The following is a 24,037-nucleotide window of genomic DNA, read 5'->3' as shown; positions in this document are numbered from 1 at the left end:
CTGAAATGAGATGGTCCACACACACATATATATATATATATATATATATATATATATATATATATATATATATCAAGCCCTACAGGCATAAATATTGAGGGTATATGGACATAGTGATCTTGGGTCAGACTGGGGACAACTTCTTTCACAGAGCTGCTGACTTCGAGTGCAGACACTCAATATTCCTTTCCCAGTTATTATACACACACAGATGAGAGACCTTATCCGTGAGAAAAGTTAGAAAAACCCGCCATCGAATATCTGCATTCTGCCATTCACATTCATTTCTATCATCTCCCTGACGTCACGACTTGGCTCCTCCCAGAGACCTACCATGTCTCATTTGGTCAGGGGTGGCATTTTCATCTGGTAACTGTATTTAGCGGTCTGTGCACTTGAAATGTATCTAGATGAGTATCAATATATTCTGAATAATATATCGTCGTGGTATATGAACATATGTGTAAGAAAACCCCCAAAATAACACATAAATGAAACATGCGAGTTATCCCGACACCCCTATGGGATGGTCTGCCCCGGATCATGGCGCGCTCGGGGATATTTGGCGCTAGACTGTGTTTGTGTCTTGAGATGAGAGCGACTTTACACTGGGATAACTTTTTCTTTTGGGAGTGATTTTTCCTGTAACAAAGCTATTCAGATTGACATTTCATGGACAATAATGTCGGACGAGGAACCGAAGGTCCCAGAGGAGCTTTTTAAAGATGTCAAATTCTACGTTGTCGGGGACATCGACCAGAAGGTGAAGCGTTAGCTCGTTAGCCACACGCTAGCCAAAAACATGACAATAATAGCCATCTTGTATGGAAAAAAGCAACGATCATAAGAAGACAGGACACTCACACAACCACACGATCGATCGCAGATACCTAATATGTACCTGCATGTCATATAAACGATGAATGGACAATCTAGTGCGATATTGGGTTTACAAATGGATAGCTGTATCCCATGTATCCGGATGAGATCTGGGGGGTATTCCATCTATATCGCTAAAAGAAAATCCAGGTTTAGTCTGACAAGTCTCGCGAGAGTTCCTAAAAATATCCAGGCATATTCTGATAAATCTCGCGAGAAGTTATCAAAAAATAAGCCAGGATTTTCCTTTAGCGACGTTGATGGAATACCCCCCTGACTGAGTAGCTATTGTAGCTAGCATTAACAGCTAACCCTGGTAGTCTAGTAGCTCGATCTGATGTCAAGCTAACACCGTTTCTAATGCAGCGAGGTGCTTGATAGTGTAAATGCTTTCGCACACATCGTTAGCTGGTGGCTGGATACATTGATAATCTTTGAGTGGAATAATCACCCTTTTGCATAATTGTGCGCCTCTCATTACGCCCGTGCGACGCTAGCTGGAATCATACTTCCTGCCAAATAGTGGTTCTCTCATTCGATCTTCTTTTCCCCTGATATCAAATCTTTATAACTGGATATGAAGTAAGGTTTGATTTCTAGTGAGATTTGAGTGAATAATCATCCTTTTGCATAATTGTGTGTAAAGCTTATTTTTCTAATCAGATTTGTGATTGTTCTTAATCTTTGGCCATAGATATACTATATCTGCCTATGTCAATAACGCCCCTTCCCGACCATAACATAATCGGCAGTATTGATAATAGTTTGCTATATTTGCTAGTGTGCTATGTGTGAATAGGATCTTGAAAATGTATGAATGTTTACCAACAGTTGGCCTAAAAACATAAACAATGAATGGATATTTCAAGATGCCCTCTAAGATATTGCCAACAGTAAAACGTACAAATCAATGCTTTTGCTTATGATGACTGATGTATAGATGATTCACTTACTTTAGACACATGTACTTGTTGCTTTGCATTGAAATGGCTTCTAAATGTCAAAAATGTAAATGAATGCTGCCTAGCTAGCTATAGTGGTATGGAATGGTCATCTTAAATCGTACGTGTCGGCTTTAAAGTTAGTGTCCCTGTCTGACCCCTCCTCTTGCGTTGCAGGTGGTGCAGCTGCTGAAAGCGGGGAAAGGAAAGGAGGTGTCGTATAATGCCTTGGCGACACACATCATAGCAGAGGATGGAGACAACCCTGAGGTCGGGGAGTCACGTGAGGTCTTCGACCTTCCCGTTGTCAAGGTAACAGTGTTGAATGATTACATCCTGACGTTCAGCCATAACATCTGTCGTGCTCTTGATAACGATTGGATTTGTCCGGCCGTGAAAGAAGCATTTTGTGACATAAGTGTCCTTTCCTTTTCAGCCGTCTTGGGTAGTCCTGTCGGTGAGATGTGGAGACTTGCTACCGTATCCTTTCGGAGATGAACACATTTTCATTCAGTTTTTCTATTCATTCCCTTTATTAATCAGGAATTAATGTTGTGCTTCTCTGACATCGTCCTATAGCAGAGCCGATAGGACAATCCTGCTTATTCCTGGACTTATTTCTGCTGTGTGCCTGATCACATTCCAGTTTGTTTATGTTTCTGAATCAAAGGGTGCGTTTGTAAATACACTCTGGAAATCTGCTCTGGTTTAAACTGAAATCAGTTTATTTCCGAACGGTCAGAGAGCACCCCGGGTGCACTCCGGCGCTCTCAGAGCGTATTCACGAACGCACCCAAAATGCTAACACTTTGCATGAATGGTTTCCTTGACGACTAATGCTTGCAGAGTGACAGGGTTCTCCCCAGAGTCAGGACAGATATTCTTCGGGGTCACAGCGTGTCTGACCAAGGTACAGTAAGACACAACCCCAAATTGCTCCCAATCAGCGGGCCGGCACCTTGCATGATAGCCTTCCGCCATTGGCGTGTGAATGTGTGTGTGAATGAGAGGCCATTGTAAAGCGCTGTAACTGCAGTCCGTTTACCGTTTACAGTATGCTCTGTTACTTTGTGAATTGAAATGAAAAAGGTAAAATTCATACATTCTAATAGTAAAACGATAACTATATTGCCAATGTCTACTGAGTGTTTTCAGAGTGTTTTTGGATAAAGTAGTTTGCATACGGATGTCCATTCTTCAAACATGTCTTCTTTTATCTGTTTGTCTGTTTAGCTACCAGAGGACATCAATGCCCTGTGGGCCTTAGTGACGTTCTACGGGGGGGAATGTCAACTGAACCTGAACAAGAAGGTCACGCACCTGGTGGTCGAGACGCCAGCGGGGGTAATTATGCTTGAATACTAAGTATTGTGTGTGTGTGTGTGTGTGTGTGTGTGTGTGTGTATGCGCACTCCTGTGTCCTGTGTTTTTGTGTGTATGTGTGTGTCTGTGTCTGTGTGTGTGTGTGTGTGTGTGTGTGTGTGTGTGTCTCTCTCTCTCTCTCTCTCTCTCTCTCTCTCTCTCTCTCTCTCTTTCTCTCTCTTTCTCTCTCTCTCTCTCTCTCTCTCTCTCTCTCTCTCTCTCTCTGTTGCCATCTTTAGGATAGAGGTGTCTGCTGAGGGAGGCCTTGCTTGTCTGGTCCAGTTTATAGTCCAGTTACATTGCTTTGTCACCCGTTTGTCTGATGGTTATTGCAGGAAGAGAAGCCCTGGGTTTTACTGCTGTCTTTATAGCCAAGCATCAGGGGGCAGAACAGGGCCTGCTGACTGGTTATATGGCTACTCTGTCTTTACTGGCCCACTGATAAACCCATTACACTGTTACTACTGCTGGTTAGGGCTTTATTTGACAATTCATCTTGGATTAGATAAGATATACTTTGATTCCCGAGGAGAAAGTATCGTATTGCACACACACCCCCACGAGAGAGCACGCATGCACAGCACACTCCTGGGGAGAGCAGAACGGCCTCTCATTCACACACACATTCACACACCAATGGCGGCAAGCTGCCATGCAAGGCGCCGGCCCGCTCACGCTCGCAATTTTGGGGTTCAGTGTCTTGCCGGGGCTTGAACCGCCGATCTGCCAACCTTGTGATCATTAGGCGGCGACTCTACCTCCTGCGCCCAGTAGATAAAGACATAGACATAGATAGATATAATGAGAACGTTGCTGCTATGAAAACAAAGTTGTTAGAAATCTGACACACACAGTTTCACTGAACATGCAGTAAAAGTCTGTATAATAACAGATATTTTCGTTGTTATTTCTCAGGCCAAGTATGAGTGTGCCCTGAAGCTCAGCGGCATCACCATCGTCACGCCTGAATGGATCTCAGAGTCCGTCCGGGACAAGGCCAGGAAGGACGAGACCCTGTACCACCCGCGCCTGACCTACCAGGAGGAGGAGGAGGAGGAGGAGAGTGACTACGAGTATGACCAGCGCTCCCGCTCCGACGGCAGCTACAGCGAACGGCGCTCCAGGTCCCGGAGGTCGAGCCTGGCCTCCTCGCGGGACGACTCGCCCGTCAGTGCCCGTGGCCGCCCCTCCCCCAAGTCAGGGCGCCGGGACGAGCTGATGTTCGACGACTCGTCGGACGAGTCACCGGAGAAGGAGGAGCGCAACCTGAACTGGACACCGGCGGAGGTGCCGCTGGTGCCGCCGGGGAAACGGCGCCTGCAGCCGGTGAAGGACTCGGGCCTGATTAACCTCTGCGCCACTGTGCCCCCCGTGCCAGGTAATTCATTAATGATAATATAAAAATTGAATAGTAATTCAATGGATTTAGCGCTTTTAGATTGCTTTGCATTGTGTTGGGGAGATTTTGTTTAACCCTGACGGCCTAGCCCTGACGGCCTAGCCCTGACGGCCTAGCCCTGACCCCTAACTTGGGTACTAATGTCTTCTTATTTTCCTTAACATCTCTTAGGACTGTAGTTGCGAGATACTACTAGCTCATTTTGATGGTCTTCCTTGCAATAATGTCGAGTCACGTGGTTGTCTCTGCTACTGAAGTTGTTCTAAGTCACTCAGGGATCAGGCACATCTGGCTGTAGATGGTTTTGGCTGATTCATATTGCGCCTGTTTGATCCCTGTTGTTGATAACGTGTGATGAATATTGATACATATTGATACATATTTTTTATATTTTATGATTCTGTAATTTATTCTTTATTTTCATTGTAAATTGTTAGGCTCTATGTTGTTTTTATGTCTGCAACCCTGTTAATTGTGCTGCTGCCTGTCTTGGCCAGGACGCTCTTGTAAAAGAGAATGGACCTATCGCTAAGCCACGCCCCCTTTGAAAACTCAGACAAACAAACAACGCTTCACTGACAGTGACTGACTGACCGACCGTGACTGTATGACATTCAATGACTTACAATGGCGGGAGTTGGCAAATTTCTGATTTTTGATTTACCACAGCAAGTAATAGACATGTTTTTTAAAGATGACAAGAATATTTAGTCTAGAAGCTTTTCACCATCATATATTAGCGAGTTGTTTGTCCGAGTTTTCTGCCTGTAGTGACTTTTGCTGTGATATGATTGGACAATTTCTATTTTGGGGCGTGGCTTAGGGATAGGTCCATTGTAATCTCAATGAGACTTTTCCTGGTTAAATAAAGATAAAAAATAATGGTGATCAGAAGGTCATGAGTTCAAATCCCACCTGGGAACACCACCCACTAGTGTGCCCATGGCCATGACTAAGATACTTAGCCCTAAGTTACTCCAGGGAGACTGTCCCTGTAATCTCTAATTGTAAATCACTTTGGATAAAAATGTAAAAAATGACATGAAATGCAACTGTCTATATAGGTAGCGCAGGACCACCTGAAGCCCGCCCTGCCCCCCCGGGTCCTACTGCCCCCCAGGGGTCGGAGAGGCCGGAGGTGACGGCGGGGTGGAGCCCTGCGGCCAGGACGCTGCGGAACATCACCAACAACTCTGACATACAGCAGGTCACCAGGCCCTCCAACGTCCAACACGTAAGAACACTACCCTGGTCACCTGTCCAGATACAGACCCCCCTGTAGCCTTAGGCCTGACTCCAAGACCCAGAAGAAGCCTGCTTCTAGACTTATAAAATGCATGAAACATTTCAGAGAGAGTCTCTGTTTAAAGTATGATTCTTAGCCCAGGACCTGTCTTAATCTGTGTCTGGTTTAACTGCCTCTCGGTGTGCTCATATCAGTCTGTTCCTTGCATATATAGGCATGATATGATAAAGCGATGGTGTTATTCCTAGTCCATGTCATGTCTAGTCCGTGTTCACCGTGTTGACGATGTGCCCTGTCCTCGTTGGTCTTGACTGTAGATCCTTCAGAGTCTCACAGCCTCAACTAAGACACTGGAGCAGCAACAGCTACAGCAACAACAGCAGCAACAACAGCAGCAGCAGCAACAACAACAACAGCAGCAGCAGCAGCAGCAGCAACAGGTGAACCAGGGACAGCCTAACGTCCCCCCAAACCCCCTCTTTAACCAGGCCAAGCCCGCCGGTCAACAGCCGCTCTCCGCAGAGGCACAGCAGCAGTTATTACTACAGCAGCAGCAGCAGCAACAACAACAACAACAACAACAAGTGCACCAGGTTCCCCAGGTTCCCCAGGTTCCCCAACAACAACAACAACAACAACAACAACAACACCCACAGCAACAACAACAACAACAACCTCAGCAGTTGCCACAGCAACACCACATGATGCAGCTCCCGCCACAGCAGCTGATGCAGTTACACCACCAGCAGCAGCAGCAACAACAACAACAACAACAACAACAGCAGCAGCAGCAACAACAGCAACAACAACCACAGGTTCCTCAGCAAGGCTTCCCCCAGATGCCCCAACAGGGTCATCAGTTCCTCCAGCAAGGACCTCATCAACAACAGCAGCTACATCAACAACAGATCTTCACCCAACAACAACAACAACAGCAACAACAACAACAACAACAACAGGTAAGAAGGCCAGACACCTTAAAGTTTAAAGATCTGTCATATCTATTATTTTATTGTGTGTCTGTTTCTTTAAAGTGTATGATGATGATGTCACTATTATATATTTTTTTCAAAATATGTTTTTACGGCATTTATGCTTTATTGGGATAGATAACAGTAGAGATTGACAGGCAGGATGGGTGAGAAAGAGAGAGAGAGAGGGGATGACATGCAGGATATGTCGATGGTAGGAATTGAACCCGGGGCCGTACAATGACATGGTCTGCGTCTTAAGAGTGCTGCGCCACATACACACCCTATTATGATTTTTAAATGCATATCTTTGCCCACCAGTTCTCCCAGCAACAACTGCGGCCGCAGCAGCAGCAGCTCCTGAGGCCTCCGATGCAGCAGCTCCAACAACAGCAACAACAACAACAACATGCATTACAACAACAGCTACACCAGTTCCAACAGCAGAGGCTACAGATGCAGCTTCAACAGCAGCAACAACAACAACAACAACAGAACCAACAACAACAACAACAGTTACACCAACAGCACCTCCAACAGCAGCAGCAGCAACATTTCCTGCAGCAGCAGATGCAACAGCAACACATGCAGCAGCTACAGCAGCAGCAGCAACAACAACAACAACAGGTTGGGTCACTGGTTTACGTTCCAGTATACTAGAGTCTTTAAAACGTTGCCATAAAGTAAACTAAAAAAGCTATAGGTAAAAGATTCTATGTGTGAAGTACTTTGTGACAAAAACGTTCGTCAACAACAACGGCATACAAATAAAGTTTGATTGTAGTTGAACAACATCAGCAACAGTTGTTTTTTTATTAAAAGCGGCATAGAAATAAAGTTTGCTGTGCTTTTTAACTAACAGCAGCAGCAGCAGCACCTCCAGGGCCAGGGCCAGCCGCCGCAGCACCAAGCCCAGCTCCACCCCCAGCAGCCTGGGCTCCAGCCTGGGGCTCTGCCCCCCCAGCAGCAGCAGACCTCCCTCCAGCCCCAGCTCCAGCCTCAGCCTCCTCAAATCCACCAGCTGTTCGGACACGAGCCTGGGCAAGACAGTACGTTGACCTAAAGAAAAACAAATCCAAATTCTTCCTTTTTCTAGCATTATGACTGCCAATGGCCCCTGGCCCGAAACATGGATAACTTTTTCTTGCGATGACTGATGGCTAGATGACTCTGTTACCTAGACAAATGTATTTGGTGTAAGTCGCTTTGGATAAAGGCGTCTGCTAAATGCCAAAAGTTTAAAAATGGATCTGGCTTCCCTGTTGGCTGTAGCGGTTAGCATGAGCAACTAGCTACTCTTCAACGGAGAAAAGAAATGAAAGAAAATCGTTCAAAAACATGGTTATACAACTATTTAATGAGAGTGATGGAGATTCAGTGATATGGTCCTAAATGTGTTAGGATTTGTTTGGATGACCTCCTCTCTCTATTTGTCCGTGTGTTATAGTTCCAGAGGACGGCTTCCTGTTGGGCTGTGTGTTTGCTATAGCGGACTACCCGGAGCAGATGGCAGACAAGCAGCTACTGGCCACCTGGAAGAGGGTAGGGGAACTTCTACATTCTCATCAGTAATTCAAAGTTCTGCACTTTTGTACACTCTGATGTTCATTATCTCCAGCACCATATTTAGGGCCGCAGACAAGACTTTAGTCCTGGACTAAATAATAATAATAATAATAATACATTTTATTTATAAAAGCACTTTACATATAAAATCTCAGAGTGCTACAACACAGTAAGATAAAGCAAAAAACATTCAATTAAAAGGCTAAAAAAAGGCTCTATTAAAAAGGTGGGTTTTATGAATGAATGAATGAATGGTCTTTATTGTCATTGCTATAGTACAGGTACCAAACAACGACATTTAGGAGGGGTGGCTCCCCTGGTGCTAGGAAAAAAAAAAAAACTAAAAAAACAAGAAGGGAAAGGAGCTGGTTTACATAAATAAAGGCTATGTACACTATCCACTATACCAGGGGTCGGCAATAGGCGGCCCGTGGGCCATTGCTGGCCCGACACCAATACGGTAATATTTGGCCCAGCTGATTATTTTGAGAATCCACTTTTTTTTTTCTTTTTTTTTTATTTAATTTTATTATTTTACAATATCGGACCGACAGTCCCATACCGCGCATATAATGTCTGAATAGAGAATCTACCACCACCTGAATAATGCTTATTGTACTTTTATTCATGTTGAGAGTGAATGACACAGGGACATACAATCAGGCAGCGGGGTGCACCGAAGCGCACTGACGCTGAACCCCTCATAGTGAATCATAAGCAGGTGGACAAGGCGTGGTGCTGAAATAGCCGACATGCGGTGTGGTTTGAAAAAAATAACATCAGCTCATTGAATCATTCAAACGTAATGTTTACGCATGTGACTGCAACACACATATGAACAGTAACAAAGCAAATTCTGTTAAATGTTCTGAAAAACATTGACAACAAAATCGGCGCAAAAGTGGTGGTAGGCCTATGCTCCTGAAACGACAGAGCAAACGCGCTATTAGGGATAATAAGTACAATGAGCCATAAGCCATTCATTCAAAATATACAAAATACAATTAGGTTATTAAATACAATAACGACAGGCTTGGTACTCACTTAATGTGAAAAGTGGCATCTCCCATCGGTCACTATTTGCTTGATATCTGGTGATATTGACGTCACTTTAATCCGCAGGCAGTTTATTTTTATTTTTTATGCATCAATCGATTCCTCTCGTGCGTCTTTATCACATTCATTGACGAAAAGGACGACTCGCATGTATAGAAAGGGAACATTGTGAGCACGGAAAATGTGAGTCTCACACAACGGCTTTGCATTGATGAAACCAGGTAGGATGAACGTATAGTTCGCTGTCCATTCCTCTTTAAATGCCCTGTTTTCACCGTCAACTTTCCTCTTTAGACCTTTGGAGAGTGACATTATGTTTCTCTTGCTAGTTAGCAGGTTAAATGTTTAACTAACTTCACCAGACACGCAAACAACCAATCCAATAATAAATAATGTGACCTTGTCTGGAGGAGGGGGGAATCATTCAGAATAAAAGTATGTTAAATAATTATTAGAATAAGTTAGGCTGCGATACATCGTCAGTCCACACATTTATTATTCAAAACTATGGAAAAGGGTGAAACTACGTTTCAACGTTGTTGAGAATCACAACACAAACTCGCTAGTCAAGCCTAATACTGCAACGAAATGGATTGGACTGCTACCTAGTTAACTAGAACACTACTTTACATTGTTAGCAGGCTCACAAAACAAGCTGTGTTAGTTGACTAGCGATGTGTACATTTCTCGAAAGAAAAGTCAAAGCATTAGAACGTGTCACATTTTTTAACAATCAATTACTTAAATTATCCTTTGATTATGTTCGGGCCCGCCATCTAGTGGCTAAAGTTTTTTTGGGCCCGAGGCCAAACCTAATTGCCGACCCCTGCACTATACTATACTGTACAGATAGACGACTAGGGTTGTCATATTGCACATAGTGTTTAAGGCCTCGTTTAAAAGCATCCACAGACTGTGGTGCCCTTAGGTGGTCAGGGAGAGCATTCCACAGCCTGGGAGCAGCCGAGCAGATGGCCCGATCAACCATCGTGCGGAGCTTGGTCCTGGGCGTCTTGAGGAGGTTGGTGGCAGTAGAACAGTAAATCACACCTTCAATGTAAAAATCTCCATTGAAGATGCTTTTTAGTCTAGGATTAGGCTCATGCCTTGTCTGTGAAACCGTTCCTTAGTGTCTTATGTATGTGACAAACTGAAGATTGTGAATATGAAGTTTGTGTGTGAAGTGCCCCTTTTAAGACCACTGCATAGTGAACACTCAGGGACTGGTCTGGCTCCTTGTGTGTCTGAGTGTCCTGTCGCCTCCAGGTGATCCAGACCTATGGTGGCACTGTGGACTCCTCCCTCAACAGCCGCTGCACTCACCTGCTGTGTGAGAGCCAGGTCAGCAGCATGTATGTACAGGTGAGTACCGCTCTGTGTGTGTGTGTGTGTGTGTGTGTGTGTGTGTGTGTGTGTGTGTGTGTGAGCTCTCTAGTTGTACTTCTGCAGGCCCTGAGGTGTGTGTGTGTGTGTGTGTGTGTGTGAGCTCTCTAGTTGTACTTCCCGAGGTGTGTATTTAATTGTGTGTAACCCCCCCCCCCCCCCCCCTCCCAGGCCCTTCGAGAAGGGCGGCGGTGTGTGACGGCCCACTGGCTGAACACGGTCCTGAAGAAGAAGAAGATGGTGCCCCCCCACCGGACGCTGCATGTCCCCTTCGCCTTCCCCCCTGGAGCCAAGCCCTGCTCCCAGCACGTACGGGCCACTTCCTGTCTGTTTGGCACCATTCCATTTCCTCCTTCTCTAAAATTCTCTCATAAATCACTCACTCACTCACACACACACACACACACACACTCACACACACACACACACACACACACACAATCACTCACTTACACAGATGGGATTATTTCTAGGGATGCACCGAATTAAAAATTCTTGGCCAAATACCGAATGCGTACCGGTACACAACTAATGTGACTTCCAGGATTTTTTATATGAAATAACGTTTCAACCTAAAAGTCTATTCTGACTTGTCAAAGCAACGAGTGCGCATGTTGCTGGGTGGTCGGCTGGTTCCCTGTTTTGTCTTTACGTGCACAGCTATTTCGCTAACAAACACGAAAGCTAAGCTTATTTGCAGTACAGCACCCCCAGGGTTAGGGTTAAATAGCACCCCAGCCACCACGTCGGCGCAATGCTGCAATTGCAGTTAGAAATGACAGAAAATAAGACCGCCAGAGTTTTGTCGAGAGCTGGAGGCGGCAGAAAATATGACGGCCGCCTCATAATTCTCTATACAGGAAAAACCCTGCTACTATTCGGCGGTAAATTCCGAATGTACTTTTTTTTTGCTATTATTTGGCCGAATACATTTGGTGGCCGAACCTTCGGTGCATCCCTAATTATTTCTCAAATATCGAATTACAGAAATTTTGTTTTATGGTGGTCTCCTCATCCTCCTCAGATCATCTCGGTGACGGGGTTCGTGGATACGGACCGTGACGACCTGAAGCTGATGGCGTACCTGTCCGGGGCCAGGTACACAGGTTACCTGTGTCGTGGGAACACGGTGCTCATCTGCAAAGAGTAAGACTGCTGTTCCACGGACACTGTTGTTGATATCCCCCCCAGAATCAGAATCAGAACCAGAATCTGAATTATTTTTTGCCAAGTATATTTGCACAGACAGGAAATTGACTTGTTGAGGTTGGTGCATAGGACATAAAAAACAACAATGGCAAAAAGAGCAATAGAACGATAATTATGGCTGATCCATCTGTCACACCGCCTGCTCGTCTTACCTATGTGTTTTGTCTGTGTGTGTGTCTGTGTGTGTGCCTGTGTGTGTGTGCCTGTGTGTGTGCCTGTGTGTGCGTGCCTGTGTGCGTGCCTGTGTGCGTGCCTGTGTGCGTGTCTGTGTGCGTGCCTGTGTGCGTGCCTGTGTGCGTGCCTGTGTGCCTGTGTTTGTGTGTGCGTGCGTGCCTGCGTGTCTGTGTGCCTGTGTGTGTCCAGGGTTAGTGGGCTGAAGTATGAGAAGGCCAAGGAGTGGAGGATCCCGTGTGTGAACGCCCAGTGGCTGTGCGACATCCTGCTGGGCAACTTTGAGGCCCTGAGGCAGGTCCAGCACAGCAGATACACCAACTTCACCCTGCCAGAACCCCTCATCCCCAACCCTCACCTGGTCCACAACCTCCTGGGTATGGACACAATCGATCGAGAGATAGAGAGAGATAGATAGATAGATAGATACTTTATTGATCCCTGAGGGGAAATTAAGGTGTTACAGCAGCTCACGCCACAAACAACAGCAACAGCAAAATAAAGTGACAATTGAATAGTAGAATACAAATAAAAATTTACATAAATAGACATCTGAAACATTATATACAGTAATACACAACAGATTTAATGATTTAACATCCCCCCCCCAGCCTGACTCTGATCACCCTCATCGAGCCAGCCAGAGGAGGAGTTGTATAGTGTTATTGCGGCATAAATTCCATAAGTCTGTTTCCATAAGTCTGTTTCTCTGTGTGGTCCCAGGTGCTTGGCGGGTCCCTGTGAAGGTGTCACCTGACGCTCTGGCGGTAAGTCTGTCACCTCTCCATCAGATGGGAGACATAGGCTCCTCCTCCTACACTAGACACGCATAACGCTAGATGAAAGAACTCAGGAGGGAGGATCATTAAGTTGTCTAATCTAAGTAAAACGATATGCAGTTAAATTGTTTGTGTGCTGTGAGTGACCTTTGTTAGTCTCTTTCACCTTCTCCTTTCTCTCTCGTTTTTTTCCTCACTCTCTCTCTCCCCCCTTTTCTCTCTCTCCTTTTCTCTCTCATCTCTCTCTCTCTTGTCCCTCTCATCTCTCTCTGTACACCATGAGTAGTCTATGCAGCTCCAGCTGAAGCAGAAACAGTCTGACACCCCCCAGCCTCCCACTAAGAAGCCTAGGTGAGTCCAGGAGGTTAACATCAACTCTAACTGCATGTGTTGTGTACTGTGTGTGCTCAGTCGAGGCACAAATCGGAAGACAGGCTCATTGTAATGCACGTGTTTGATACCGTTCCATGCATTATAGCAACCTCGACTTCCGATTTCTACCTCCACCAGCCTCCCCTGGTGGAGCTCTAACGAAAAATTCCAATGTATGTAATTCTAATTAATAATCTACAAATGGCTAAGAAACTTGACTTCGCTTGACTTTGGCAGTGAATGTTCAGTTGCACAAATCTGTTGTGTATTTAGTTTGATAAAAACATTTGTGTATGAAACGTAATGGTAAATGGACTGCACTTATATAGCTCCTTATTCCAAAGTGCAGCACAATGGCCTCTCATTCACCCATTCACACACCAATGGCGGCAAGCTACCACGCAAGCCGCCGGCCCGCTCAATGGGAGCAATTTGGGGTTCAGTGTCTTGCCCAAGGACACCTCGACACGTGGCCAGCTGTGGATTGAACCGCTGACCTTGCGGTCATTAGACATTACCTCCTGAGCCACAGCCCCCCCCCTCCGTGTATGAACCCAGTGTGGTGACATCCCTCTCATTCCCTCCATGGTAGGCTGGAGGAGATCCAGTCCTCTGCGAAGAAGCTTCCTCTGGAGTCCACCCCGCACGTGTTCTTCACCGGTTTCGAGCCGATGCAGGTCCAGCAGTACGTCAAGGTAACGGTCTTTGTTGCTGTGTCCTTTTACGTTTTTGTGAAAAATCTGTAAAACGCATTGAACTGCCATTTTAGATGTCTGTAAGGGAAATAATAATAATAATAATCATTAAAAAAATAAAATAATGGTCCTTTTAGGTCTCGGATGAAATCAGTCAGTTACAGTGTTGGCAGTGTTTGGGCCCAGAAAAAGGAGAAGAGATGTTTGTGGAGTCAGGTGGTAGATTGAAGACCCATCTCTTTAGGCGACATCTTAACTGTTCCTCCTAAAGACCTCTTCAGCCCCACTACACCCCTGTATGGTTTCTCTACTGTAAATCAATTAATACATTTTCTAGCATTGTGACTACCAATGGCCCCTGGTCCTAGCATAGATTTATCTTTCTTATGATGATTGATGGATAGATGATTCACTTACCTACACAAATGTATTTGTTGTAAGTGGCTTTGGATAAAGCGGCATCTGCTAAATGTCAAATATTGAGATTTTTTGGAAACTGAATCGATTCCAGAGTCAAACCCTTCTCGGACGCAGTCGAAAGGCATAACTAACTATTTCAGAGAAAGACACAGGCTTTTGTCCTTGGTGCAGTCTGAAACCATCTGTTGTTTTGGGTGATGAATGTCAGACAGGGTGGGTGGATGTTTATACCGTGTTTGGAGGCCATTCATGGATTGACTCATGACTCTCTCTCTCTCTCTCTCTCTCTCTCTCTCTCTCTCTCTCTCTGCAGAGGCTACACAACCTGGGAGGGGAGGTAGCGGAGAGCGCCCATAAGTGCACTCACCTGGTGGCCAACAAGGTGACGAGGACCGTCAAGTTCCTGACAGCCATGTCCATCGTCAAACACATCGTTACCCCTGACTGGCTAGACGACAGCTGGAAGAGCCAGAAGTTTGTTGGTAAGAGTTGGTTTGGCTCTCACTCACTCACACATGCACACAAGCACAAACAAGACCTTTTGTTCTAAACGTGTGTGTGTGTGTGTGTGTGTGTGTGTGTGTGTGTGTGTGTGTGTGTGTGTGTGTGTGTGTGTGTGTGTGTGTGTGTGTGTGTGTGTGTGTGTGTGTGTGTGTGTGTGTGTGTGTGTGTGTGTGTGTGTGTGTGTGTGTGTGTGTGTGTGTGTGTGTGTGTGTGTGTGTGTGTGTGTGTGTGTGTGTGTGTGTGTGTGTGTGTGTGTGTGTGTGTGTGTGTGTGTGTGTGTGTGTGTGTGTGTGTGTGTGTGTGTGTGTGTGTGTGTGTGTGTGTGTGTGTGTGTGTGTGTGTGTGTGTGTGTGTGTGTGTGTGTGTGTGTGTGTGTGTGTGTGTGTGTGTGTGTGTGTGTGTGTGTGTGTGTGTGTGTGTGTGTGTGTGTGTGTGTCTAGATGAGCAGAGTTTCATGCTGAGAGATGCTGAGGCGGAGGTGCTGTTTAGCTTCAGTCTGGAGGAGTCTCTGAAGAGGGCTCACGGTGCTCCGCTCTTCAAGGTCAGCGGTCGTCCTAAACTTCTGGAGTCTACCGTCTGTCTCCCGGGAGATCCATTCCTCTATAGTTTTAGATTGAAACATTAAATGAAGGCATTTTGCAGTTCAGTTGTGATCAGATTAACTATCTATTAACGTCTATTCAAGTTTATTCTAACGTCTATTCAAGTTTCAAGGTTATTGTTACGTCACATTACACAAGTGTAACATACACTGGACATAAGTGACAAATAAGATTATTTACAATTAGCAGTGTCTTGCCATTTTTATTCCTGTTCCGTTCCCTTCTCCCTCTCCAGGGGAAGTACTTCTACGTCACCCCGGGCATCTGTCCCAGCCCCACCACCATGAGGGCCATCGTGGAGAGCGCCGGGGGGAAGGTGCTCCCTAAGCAGCCTTCCTTCCGCAAGATCATGGAGCACAAACAGAACAAGGTAAACCAACCAACAAACGATGGTCAATTTGATCTAGGGCCAGTTAGCCGGTTTCACAGGCAAGACTTAAGCCTTGTCCAGGATTAAATCACACTTGCAGTGGAAAATCTCCATTGAGGATGCTTTTTAAGCCTTGTCTGTGAAACCGACCTCTCGTGTTGTGAAACACCTCTCATACAACACATGGCAGCCAAGCAGGCCATAGTGATTTAGCAAATCTGTAAGACAATGCCTCACTCAATATAAGTAAGAAGTAGCCTTGAGAACCGATGGTTCTCGGGCCTAATGGCCCATAGGAGCAGGAGCCTGTTTCAATAGCGTGAGGCGGCTTGATGTACGGCTTAAGGCGGCTTGTTGAAGTATACTCCCTGGACATGACACCGGTATATCACAGGGTTTTACCCCCAATCCAACCCTTAATGCTGAGTGCCAAGCAGGGAGGCAACGGGTACCATTTTTATAGTCTTTGGTATGATTCAGCCGGGGATTGAACTCAAGACCTCCCAATCTCAGGGTGGACACTCTAACTGCAAGGCCACCGAGCTGGTCCTCACTCAATATGACTACCAGTAAACACTGGGTCCTGCTGGAAACCTCTTGTTTGTTTATCTGTGATGCACGTTGTCTCTCCTTCATCAGTTGTGTACTGTGAATGTGCTCTTGAAGAATGTTGGTGAGGTTCTGTGATTCGATAACTGATGGAACTTTGGCTGTCGTTCTCAGAACCTTCCGGAGATCGTCTTGATATCATGTGACAATGATCTTCATCTCTGCAGAGAGTACTTCTTGAAGAACATTGGTAAGAGCAACATACAAACACTACTTTTAAAAAGAAAATATTACAAATATTATTCTTTTTGTCTGTGATCCGAATCAGACAACAGCCTAATTTAAACCTGTTTTTTTGTCTCTTTCTCTGTCTCTTTCCCCTCTCTCTCTGCCCCCCCCTCTCTCTCTTTCCCCTCACTCTGTCCCTCTCCATCTCTTCCAGACGTCCACAACGCGGAGTTAATTTTGACCGGAGTTCTAATCCAGAAACTGGATTATGAATCATATCCTTTTCACACATTATCCAATGAGAGTCAATATTGTTTAAACACAGCCATTCAATGTAGCCCTGACAAAGACACCATTGTGTGTTGAGATGTTAGCCCAACCACTGTAACGTGGATCTGGAAATGTTAATGTGCTACTGTATGTTATTGCTGCATTTTCAATGTTGTTTTTTATTGTTGTCATTGATTTTGTACATAGACTTGGATATTCTTTTCAATTACCCCCTTAGGTGAAAATATCTCATCAATATCAGTTGAGGTTCTTTTCATTACGTTATTGTCCATTGCCATTTATAGTTTTGAGTAACTTTGCAAAAATGTAGCCACTTTCCTTAACTATCTCACGTATAAATTTACTTGATGATGATGATGATGAAGAAGAAGAATTATGGAAGTTCATTTCTCCATCTACTGAGGACCTATTGTGGAGGAAGCAATCAAGACTAAAACAGCTGCAATGTACAGTCTCACACACATGTTTTTGATGTTTTACAAGATTTTATACCCTGTGGATAGATCCAACTGTCGTTTTGTAGCTTTTTGTAACAACAGTTGATAATGAATACACAAATAAATGATGTTATTTTTGTGGATTGAATGTTTAAATTATTGATTTATTTTAACATATTTTGTATTGTATTGTTAAAGGTTCCAGCAGTGATTCAATGGTTTTGGAATAAAAATCAATAATTTTGTTGTCAATATGAAAAGTGTGTTGGGTTTTCTTTTCTGTGTGGTCTCACAATTATTAGATGTTTATGAATGACAATCTATCTTTGAGGAATGAAGTACACACACACACACACACACACACACACACACACACACACACACACACACACACACACACACACACACACACACACACACACACACACACACACACACACACACACACACACAGGGCTTACCCCCCCATCAACATCAACTGGAACATATCCTGAGGTATGTGAGTCTATCAAGGCAGCTCCTACAGATCCTGCTGCTACAGATCCTGTAATTTAAATTAATAAAAATACATATTTTTGTCTTTGTCTTGAAACCATTGTTCATATTTTTACTGTTGAATGTGTGGGTGGTGATGAGGCAGTACTGGTGGGTTAATGTGGTGGCACCCCTAAAATGTTGCCAGGGGATGGAGGAGGCATCAAATCATACTCGCCTAGGCCACCTAATGCCTAGAGCCGGCCCTGCTTAATGTAGGCCGTCGATTTATGAATACATTTACAACATGCATGTATAAAGTAGCCTCGGAATACTTTTAATGTAAGGTGCCATTGGCAGTCACTATAGAAGAAGAAAGTATGATTATGAATTTTTTAGTAATGTAAAAGTAGATCATTTTAGCATATGAAGCTGTGAGGACACTGAGCCTGGGTCAACGGTCGATTCTAATTGTTTACCAATCATTATTGATATCCAATCAGGACGGTCGTTTAAGGTGTCAACCAATAGGATTCATCAGCCACACCTACATAAGAGACTCATTAACGCCCAGGTTTAGATTAGAGGCAGCTGCGTCTCGCGCTTCCCGCCATGTGTCTTGTTCTCCTCAGACCTCACTCCAAACTTAGCATAGTTATTCCGTCTGTCATGAAAAACGCTTTAATAACATTCAGTCTTCAGTAAATAGACTATGGGGCTACTTCTGTTTGTCAGACTTCGGGGAGACCATGAGAGGCTTGCCATGAAAGCTGAGGAGTTAGCAGGTCTGCTAGCAGGTAAGGGTTTTAGCGAGTGTTTAGTTGAAGCCAACGGCCGTTTTATTTCTCTGTTTGACTGTTAGGCTACTTGATATCTGTTGTATTGTTGGTATTATATTCACTGCTCTGTTATTAGGCTACTTGATAAGTTGTATTGTTGGTATTATATTCACTCCACTGTTATTAAAGGCAATTGCAAGTTGAAAGCGTCCGTATATTCATTTTGAACCGAGTAGGGAGATACTAGCTGGATTATACAGAAGAGTAGTAGCCTAGGCTAATTAGAGCTATTGACAACCAAACAACACAATGTACAGAGCCCCCCTGGGGTCACATGGTAGAAAAACAATATTTGATGTGTGAATCCGTTCCCTCGGTTTAGTAATCCGTTCCCTCGGTTTAGTAATTCGTTAGGGTTGGGCCCTACGAGCCAGAACGATCGCAAGGATTCTAACCCTAACCCTAATCCTTGCGATTGTTCTGGCTCGTAGGGCCTAACCCTAACAAATTACTAAACCGAGGGAACGGATTACTAAACCGAGGGAACAGATTCACACATCAAATATTGTTTTGCTACCATGTGACCCCAGGGGGGCTCCGTACAATGACACAATGTCTCAGCTATCTAAACCAAAAAACATGGAACAGTTAGGGGTTGCTCAAGGGCACAACGGCAGGGGTGGACGCCTTATGATACCAGGATCATATCTAAGGTCCCTACCACTGCTGTTGTGCTCTTGAGCAAGGCACTTGACCCCTAATTGCTCCAGGGTCGCTGAGCAGGGTTCGAGTTATAAGCTGATCTCTGTGGGGGTCTCCAAAATAACAGTGCGAAATGTTCTCATGCACGCGCGAATCATGCCCACACAGCGATGGGACTTACACGTTTTAATTAGCAAAAGGCAGTAGCGGATTAAGGCGGTCAGTGGCCCTAGGCTACTCCTTTGTGTGAGGACCCCCCGCCCCCATACACAAGCCTCCCCCCTCCCCAAAATATACAACTCACGAGCACCCTGCACACACACGTCACCACTCATAATGCTTTACCATAAAACACTTAAACACTTTAATAACACAATAACACAACAGTGTTAATAATGCAAAGAATTAAAAAAAGGTTCAGTGCATTCAGTTCTGTCTCTATTGCTCTCCTCTCCCGTTGTCTCTCTGTTGCTGTCCTGTTGTCTGTCTCTCTGTTGCTGTCCTGTTGTCTCTCTCTGTTGCTGTCCTGTTGTCTGTCTCTCTGTTGCTGTCCTGTTGTCCATCTCTCTGTTGCTCCCCTCAGCTCTAAATGACAGAAATGAATTAGCTAATTAGTTGGCATGTAAACATATAGTTAGGGTTGGGTACAGTTTGGGTTTTATTCGATACCGGTGACAAATCGATACTTTAAAAACGGTACCGGTACCGAAACATCATCCTCCTCCTCAAATACCAACATATCCTGACGCCACAGCTGCAGGCTACTCATTTCACCACATCAACAGCCCCACATGAAACAACAGCTAGAAAAGCGATAGTCACACATGTATCTCGGCCAATAATTGTGTTATTTTTGCTATACAGAAGGAGCGAAAAATACATGTACACTAGGTTAGTAAAAAGTAAAAGCCACCTTACCTTTACGGAGACAAGATAGACCAAAGTGGTCTGTTTTCAGTAGGCTGCGGTCGCGGTCCTGCTGGAACCATGCTGACGTCCGATGTCCTTTCTTTATCCAAGATTGGATGAACGGGAGAGGGTCAAATTTGTCGATCGGAGGCCCATTTAAGTCCACGAATAACAATGCGGGCGGCATGGTAGCTACTGTATGTATATACTCCTGTATAGCTAATGAATTAATGTTTGCTTCTCAATAATAGGCTAGGTGCACGATCTCACTACTTCCTGAAAGGCAACTGGTATATGAACATATCCTGTCTCACTCTATTGGTTTAATTGATTAATCAGCTGTGCACTGTGTGTTCCAACGGTTTACCGCACAGCTGATTAATCAACCTTTTGCTGTTGCACAATATTCTACTGCGCCCCATGGTGTCTTGGTGGTGAAGTGCAGGCAGTCAAAGGCATACTGTCATTCACAGGAGATTAATGGTGCGCGTAGTTCTTTTGGAAAACGTGTTTATTTTACAATATTTATAATATAAATTAAATAATATTCATTACATTGACATTTTGATCAAATAATAGTTGTGGTAATGTATTATTAGCGACCCCCACAGATTTGTGATTTTACTGCCTTCATGGGAGCTCAGAGAGCCTCAGACCATCTCTATGGGAGCTCAGCTCCCATTGGCTCCCACATAACTCGAACCCTGCGTATGGCTGACCCTGTGCCTTGAGCAAAAATGCCAGCAACCCTCCAATCACCAGGTCACATGCAGCTCCCCCCTCAGTCGGGGATCGAACCAGAGACCATCCGATTGTTAGCTGTCCTCTCTAACCTTTAAGCTATTCCCGCCCCTGGCTACACGTTCACTCTACATTTCATCAGAATCCATCATGGCTGACACTGAACATAACTAATCCTATTTTAACCATTGAAAAGAGGTTGAACTAATCCAGGGTTAAAATTAAGATGTGCACACAACGTCTCTGATTAATTATAAACCAGTTTAGATTTACTAACCCTATCTTAAGTCTAAAACAGCATTAATTTAATCCAGGTTGGTGCAACCCAGCCTAAACTTGATCAGCTACTACAGTGTTAAGTTGTATCGTATAGTTTAATGTTGTCTCTTTCCCTCAGGTCTGCAGCATCTCAAGGCACCTGTTCTGGTCCAGAGAATCTCAGTCCTGGTGGAGACCTTATGGTAGGTGTCAATTTAACACCACACTGGACACATGTTTGTTTTAAAACCCCCAAATGGATACATTTTACTGGTATTGTAATAGTACACTGAACTGTTTGTCTGTAAACTGCTGTCTTGACTATTTGTCGATAGAATGCAGTAAGAGCAAAATATTGTAATACATTTTATATATAGCTTCAATTCATGTCACCTTCAAATCATGAGAACAAGAATAGATAGATAAATAAAAAGTAACACAAAAGCACAGACAGTAAAAACATCAATACAAATAGTTAAAGATTAAGGTTTAAATTGTAACACATGCCAACAAATCACCCTGAGATAGTAATTGAACCTGTATTTTGTTTCCAGGTCTTCAAATAATGACATCGTAGACTGGGAAGCATCACCAGGTAGGAAAATTGGTTTCAATCATGCATCCATGGATTGAACCTTTCTACCTAAATCTGTGAGAGTAGAATGAGTAGGTTTTTAATTTTTTAAATTATTTGTATTATTGTGTATTTGGCAGTGACAGTGTACATCAAAGAATGCACCAGAATTAGCCAAGAAGCCTAGTTTTCATCCGTAGTCTTGAGGTTTACTCTCTCTGTGGCATTTCAGCAAGATGTTAGGGTAGGCATTTCAACAAGATGTTAGGGTAGTCACTTCAACAAGACGTTAGGGTAGTCACTTCAGGAAGACGTTAGGGTAGTCATTTCAGCAAGGCCTTGGGTAGAAAGGCATTTCAGCAAGGCCTTGGGTAGGCATTTCGGCATGGGCTTGGGTAGGCATTTTTAGCAAGGCCTTGGGTAAGCATTTTAGCAAGGCCTTGGGTAGGCATTTCAGCAAGGCCTAAAGCTGGTCACGCTGGTCACGCCTGCCCTCTCCAAGACCTCTTCATCACAGTTGAGAACTCTACTGCAACCTCCTCCCAGACAGCCAAGAACCTTGGAGTGATCCTGGACAACCGCCTATCCTGTGCGGAGAACATCGCAGCAACAGTGCGCTCCTGCAGATTCTTCCTCTACAACATCAGAAAGATACGTCCATTCCTCACCAGAGAAGCAGCTCAACTCTTGGTCCAATCACTGGTCATCTCCCGCCTTGACTACTGCAACACACTCCTGGCCAGGCTCTCCACCTCCGCCATCAGACCTCTGCAACTCATTCAGAATGCTGCCGCCCGTCTGGTTTTCAACCTCCTCAAATTCTCTCATGTTACCCCCCTCCTTCACACCCTTCACTGGCTCCCGATAGCAGCTCGCATTAGATTCAAGACCCTGGTGCTCGCCTACTGGGCGGCAAAAGGGACAGTCCCTGCCTACCTGCAAGCAATGGTCACCCCCCAAACTTCAGCCCTTTCACTCCGCTCCTCTACTGGTCGACTGGTCCCACCACCTCTACGCCAACGCGGCAGTCACGCTGCCCGGTCACGGTCACAAGTCTGCTAAATGCCAAAAGGGATTGATTGGCTTCCCCATCCCCATGATGAGGATGAAGATACACTTCCCCCAACCCCATGACGATGAAGATTAGGATGATTTTCATTCGTCAGTCTGTCTGTTCTTTCATTCGTCCCTCAGTGGTTGTTTTCTGCCCGTTCTTCCATCTGTCCGTTTTTCATCTTTTTCATTCTTCTGTTTGTTCTCCTGTCTATTTGTTAATTCTTCAGTTCTTTCTTTTGTCTAACTTTTTCATTCTTCTGTTAGTTCGTTTTTGTTCTTCCTTGTTCATGTTTGTTCATTCGGCCGGCCCTGGTACTTTTGTGGCCCTAAGCAAGATTTTTAATAAAAGCAACAAACGTGCACATAACAAGGTCTAAATAAACACAATGACAAATTAACACAGATAAAAACCAAAATATTTTTGACAAATAAACAACAATGAACAATCAATGACTCCAAAATATTCCAAATAAATAAAGTGAACACTACAAAATTGTTCTATGTTAAGTACAAAACAAACAGCTATAGGCTACTGTAGAAACTAAATAACATTTTACAACTGCAAAGTATTCAAAATAAGTAAACATTTAAACTATAAAAGCAACAAACTTGCACATAACAATGTATATATAAGAAAAGACAATGACAAATGAACACCAATAAAACCACAATATTTTTTTACAAATAAATAGCAATAAACAAGTGCAGAGTGCAAAATATTCAAAATAAATAAAGTGAACACTACAAAAGTGTTCTGTTAACTACAAAACAGCTATAGGCTACTCTAGAAACGAAATAATAATTTACTTAAAATAATAAAGTCAACATTTGAACTATAAAAGCAACAAACATGCACATAACAAGGTCTATAAGTAAAGACAATGACAAATGAACACCAATAAAAACCAAAACATTTTTGACATGAATAGCAATGAACAATCAATTTAAGACTGCAAAATAGTCCAAATGAACACTACAAAATAGTTAATATATAATATATATATAAATAACAAAAAAACAGACTACATGCCTTGGGCCGGCCCTGGTTTGTTCTTCTTCTTTTGTTCTTCATGTCTTATGTTCTTACCTTCATTTCTTACATTCTTTCATCTGT

General features: G+C 44.1%; 1 protein-coding gene across 2 annotated transcripts; it reads left to right on the top strand.

Moving 5' to 3' along the window:
• Positions 1-664: 664 nt before the first annotated feature.
• Positions 665-17,493, top strand: paxip1 (PAX interacting (with transcription-activation domain) protein 1). Of its 2 annotated transcripts, none has more exons than XM_080546345.1 (24): positions 665-763; positions 1,998-2,132; positions 2,257-2,300; positions 2,667-2,730; positions 3,054-3,164; positions 4,098-4,560; positions 5,646-5,815; positions 6,145-6,786; positions 7,120-7,425; positions 7,664-7,847; positions 8,246-8,340; positions 10,687-10,782; positions 10,975-11,112; positions 11,828-11,949; positions 12,376-12,560; positions 12,907-12,950; positions 13,249-13,313; positions 13,927-14,029; positions 14,763-14,931; positions 15,394-15,494; positions 15,791-15,925; positions 16,649-16,724; positions 16,917-16,977; positions 17,326-17,493. In XM_080546345.1, exons 1-24 carry the CDS (start codon positions 683-685, stop codon positions 17,339-17,341), a joined length of 3,606 nt encoding a protein of 1,201 aa, XP_080402471.1. In that variant the 5' UTR covers positions 665-682; the 3' UTR covers positions 17,342-17,493. The 2 variants fall into 2 exon arrangements, with proteins under 2 accessions (XP_080402471.1, XP_080402470.1); XM_080546344.1 differs by having other exon boundaries at positions 7,661-7,847.
• The last annotated feature ends 6,544 nt before the right edge of the window (positions 17,494-24,037 follow it).

The sequence above is a fragment of the Nansenia antarctica genome (genome assembly GCF_963989245.1).
Source record: "Nansenia antarctica genome assembly, chromosome: 16".
In the NCBI taxonomy this organism is placed as follows: Eukaryota; Metazoa; Chordata; class Actinopteri; order Argentiniformes; family Microstomatidae; genus Nansenia; species Nansenia antarctica.
The sequence above is the reverse complement of the archived record's forward strand: the minus strand, read 5'-3'. Positions and strand labels throughout refer to the sequence as shown.

Bases quoted from the DNA above. Each gene is read 5' to 3' on its own strand.
- paxip1 (XM_080546344.1), top strand. From the start codon at position 683: ATGTCGGACGAGGAACCGAAGGTCCCAGAGGAGCTTTTTAAAGATGTC. The intron at 6,787-7,119 runs GTAAGAAGGCCA...TTTGCCCACCAG, and splicing joins AACAACAACAACAACAACAG to TTCTCCCAGCAACAACTGCG. The intron at 16,725-16,916 runs GTAAGAGCAACA...CATCTCTTCCAG, and splicing joins GTACTTCTTGAAGAACATTG to ACGTCCACAACGCGGAGTTA.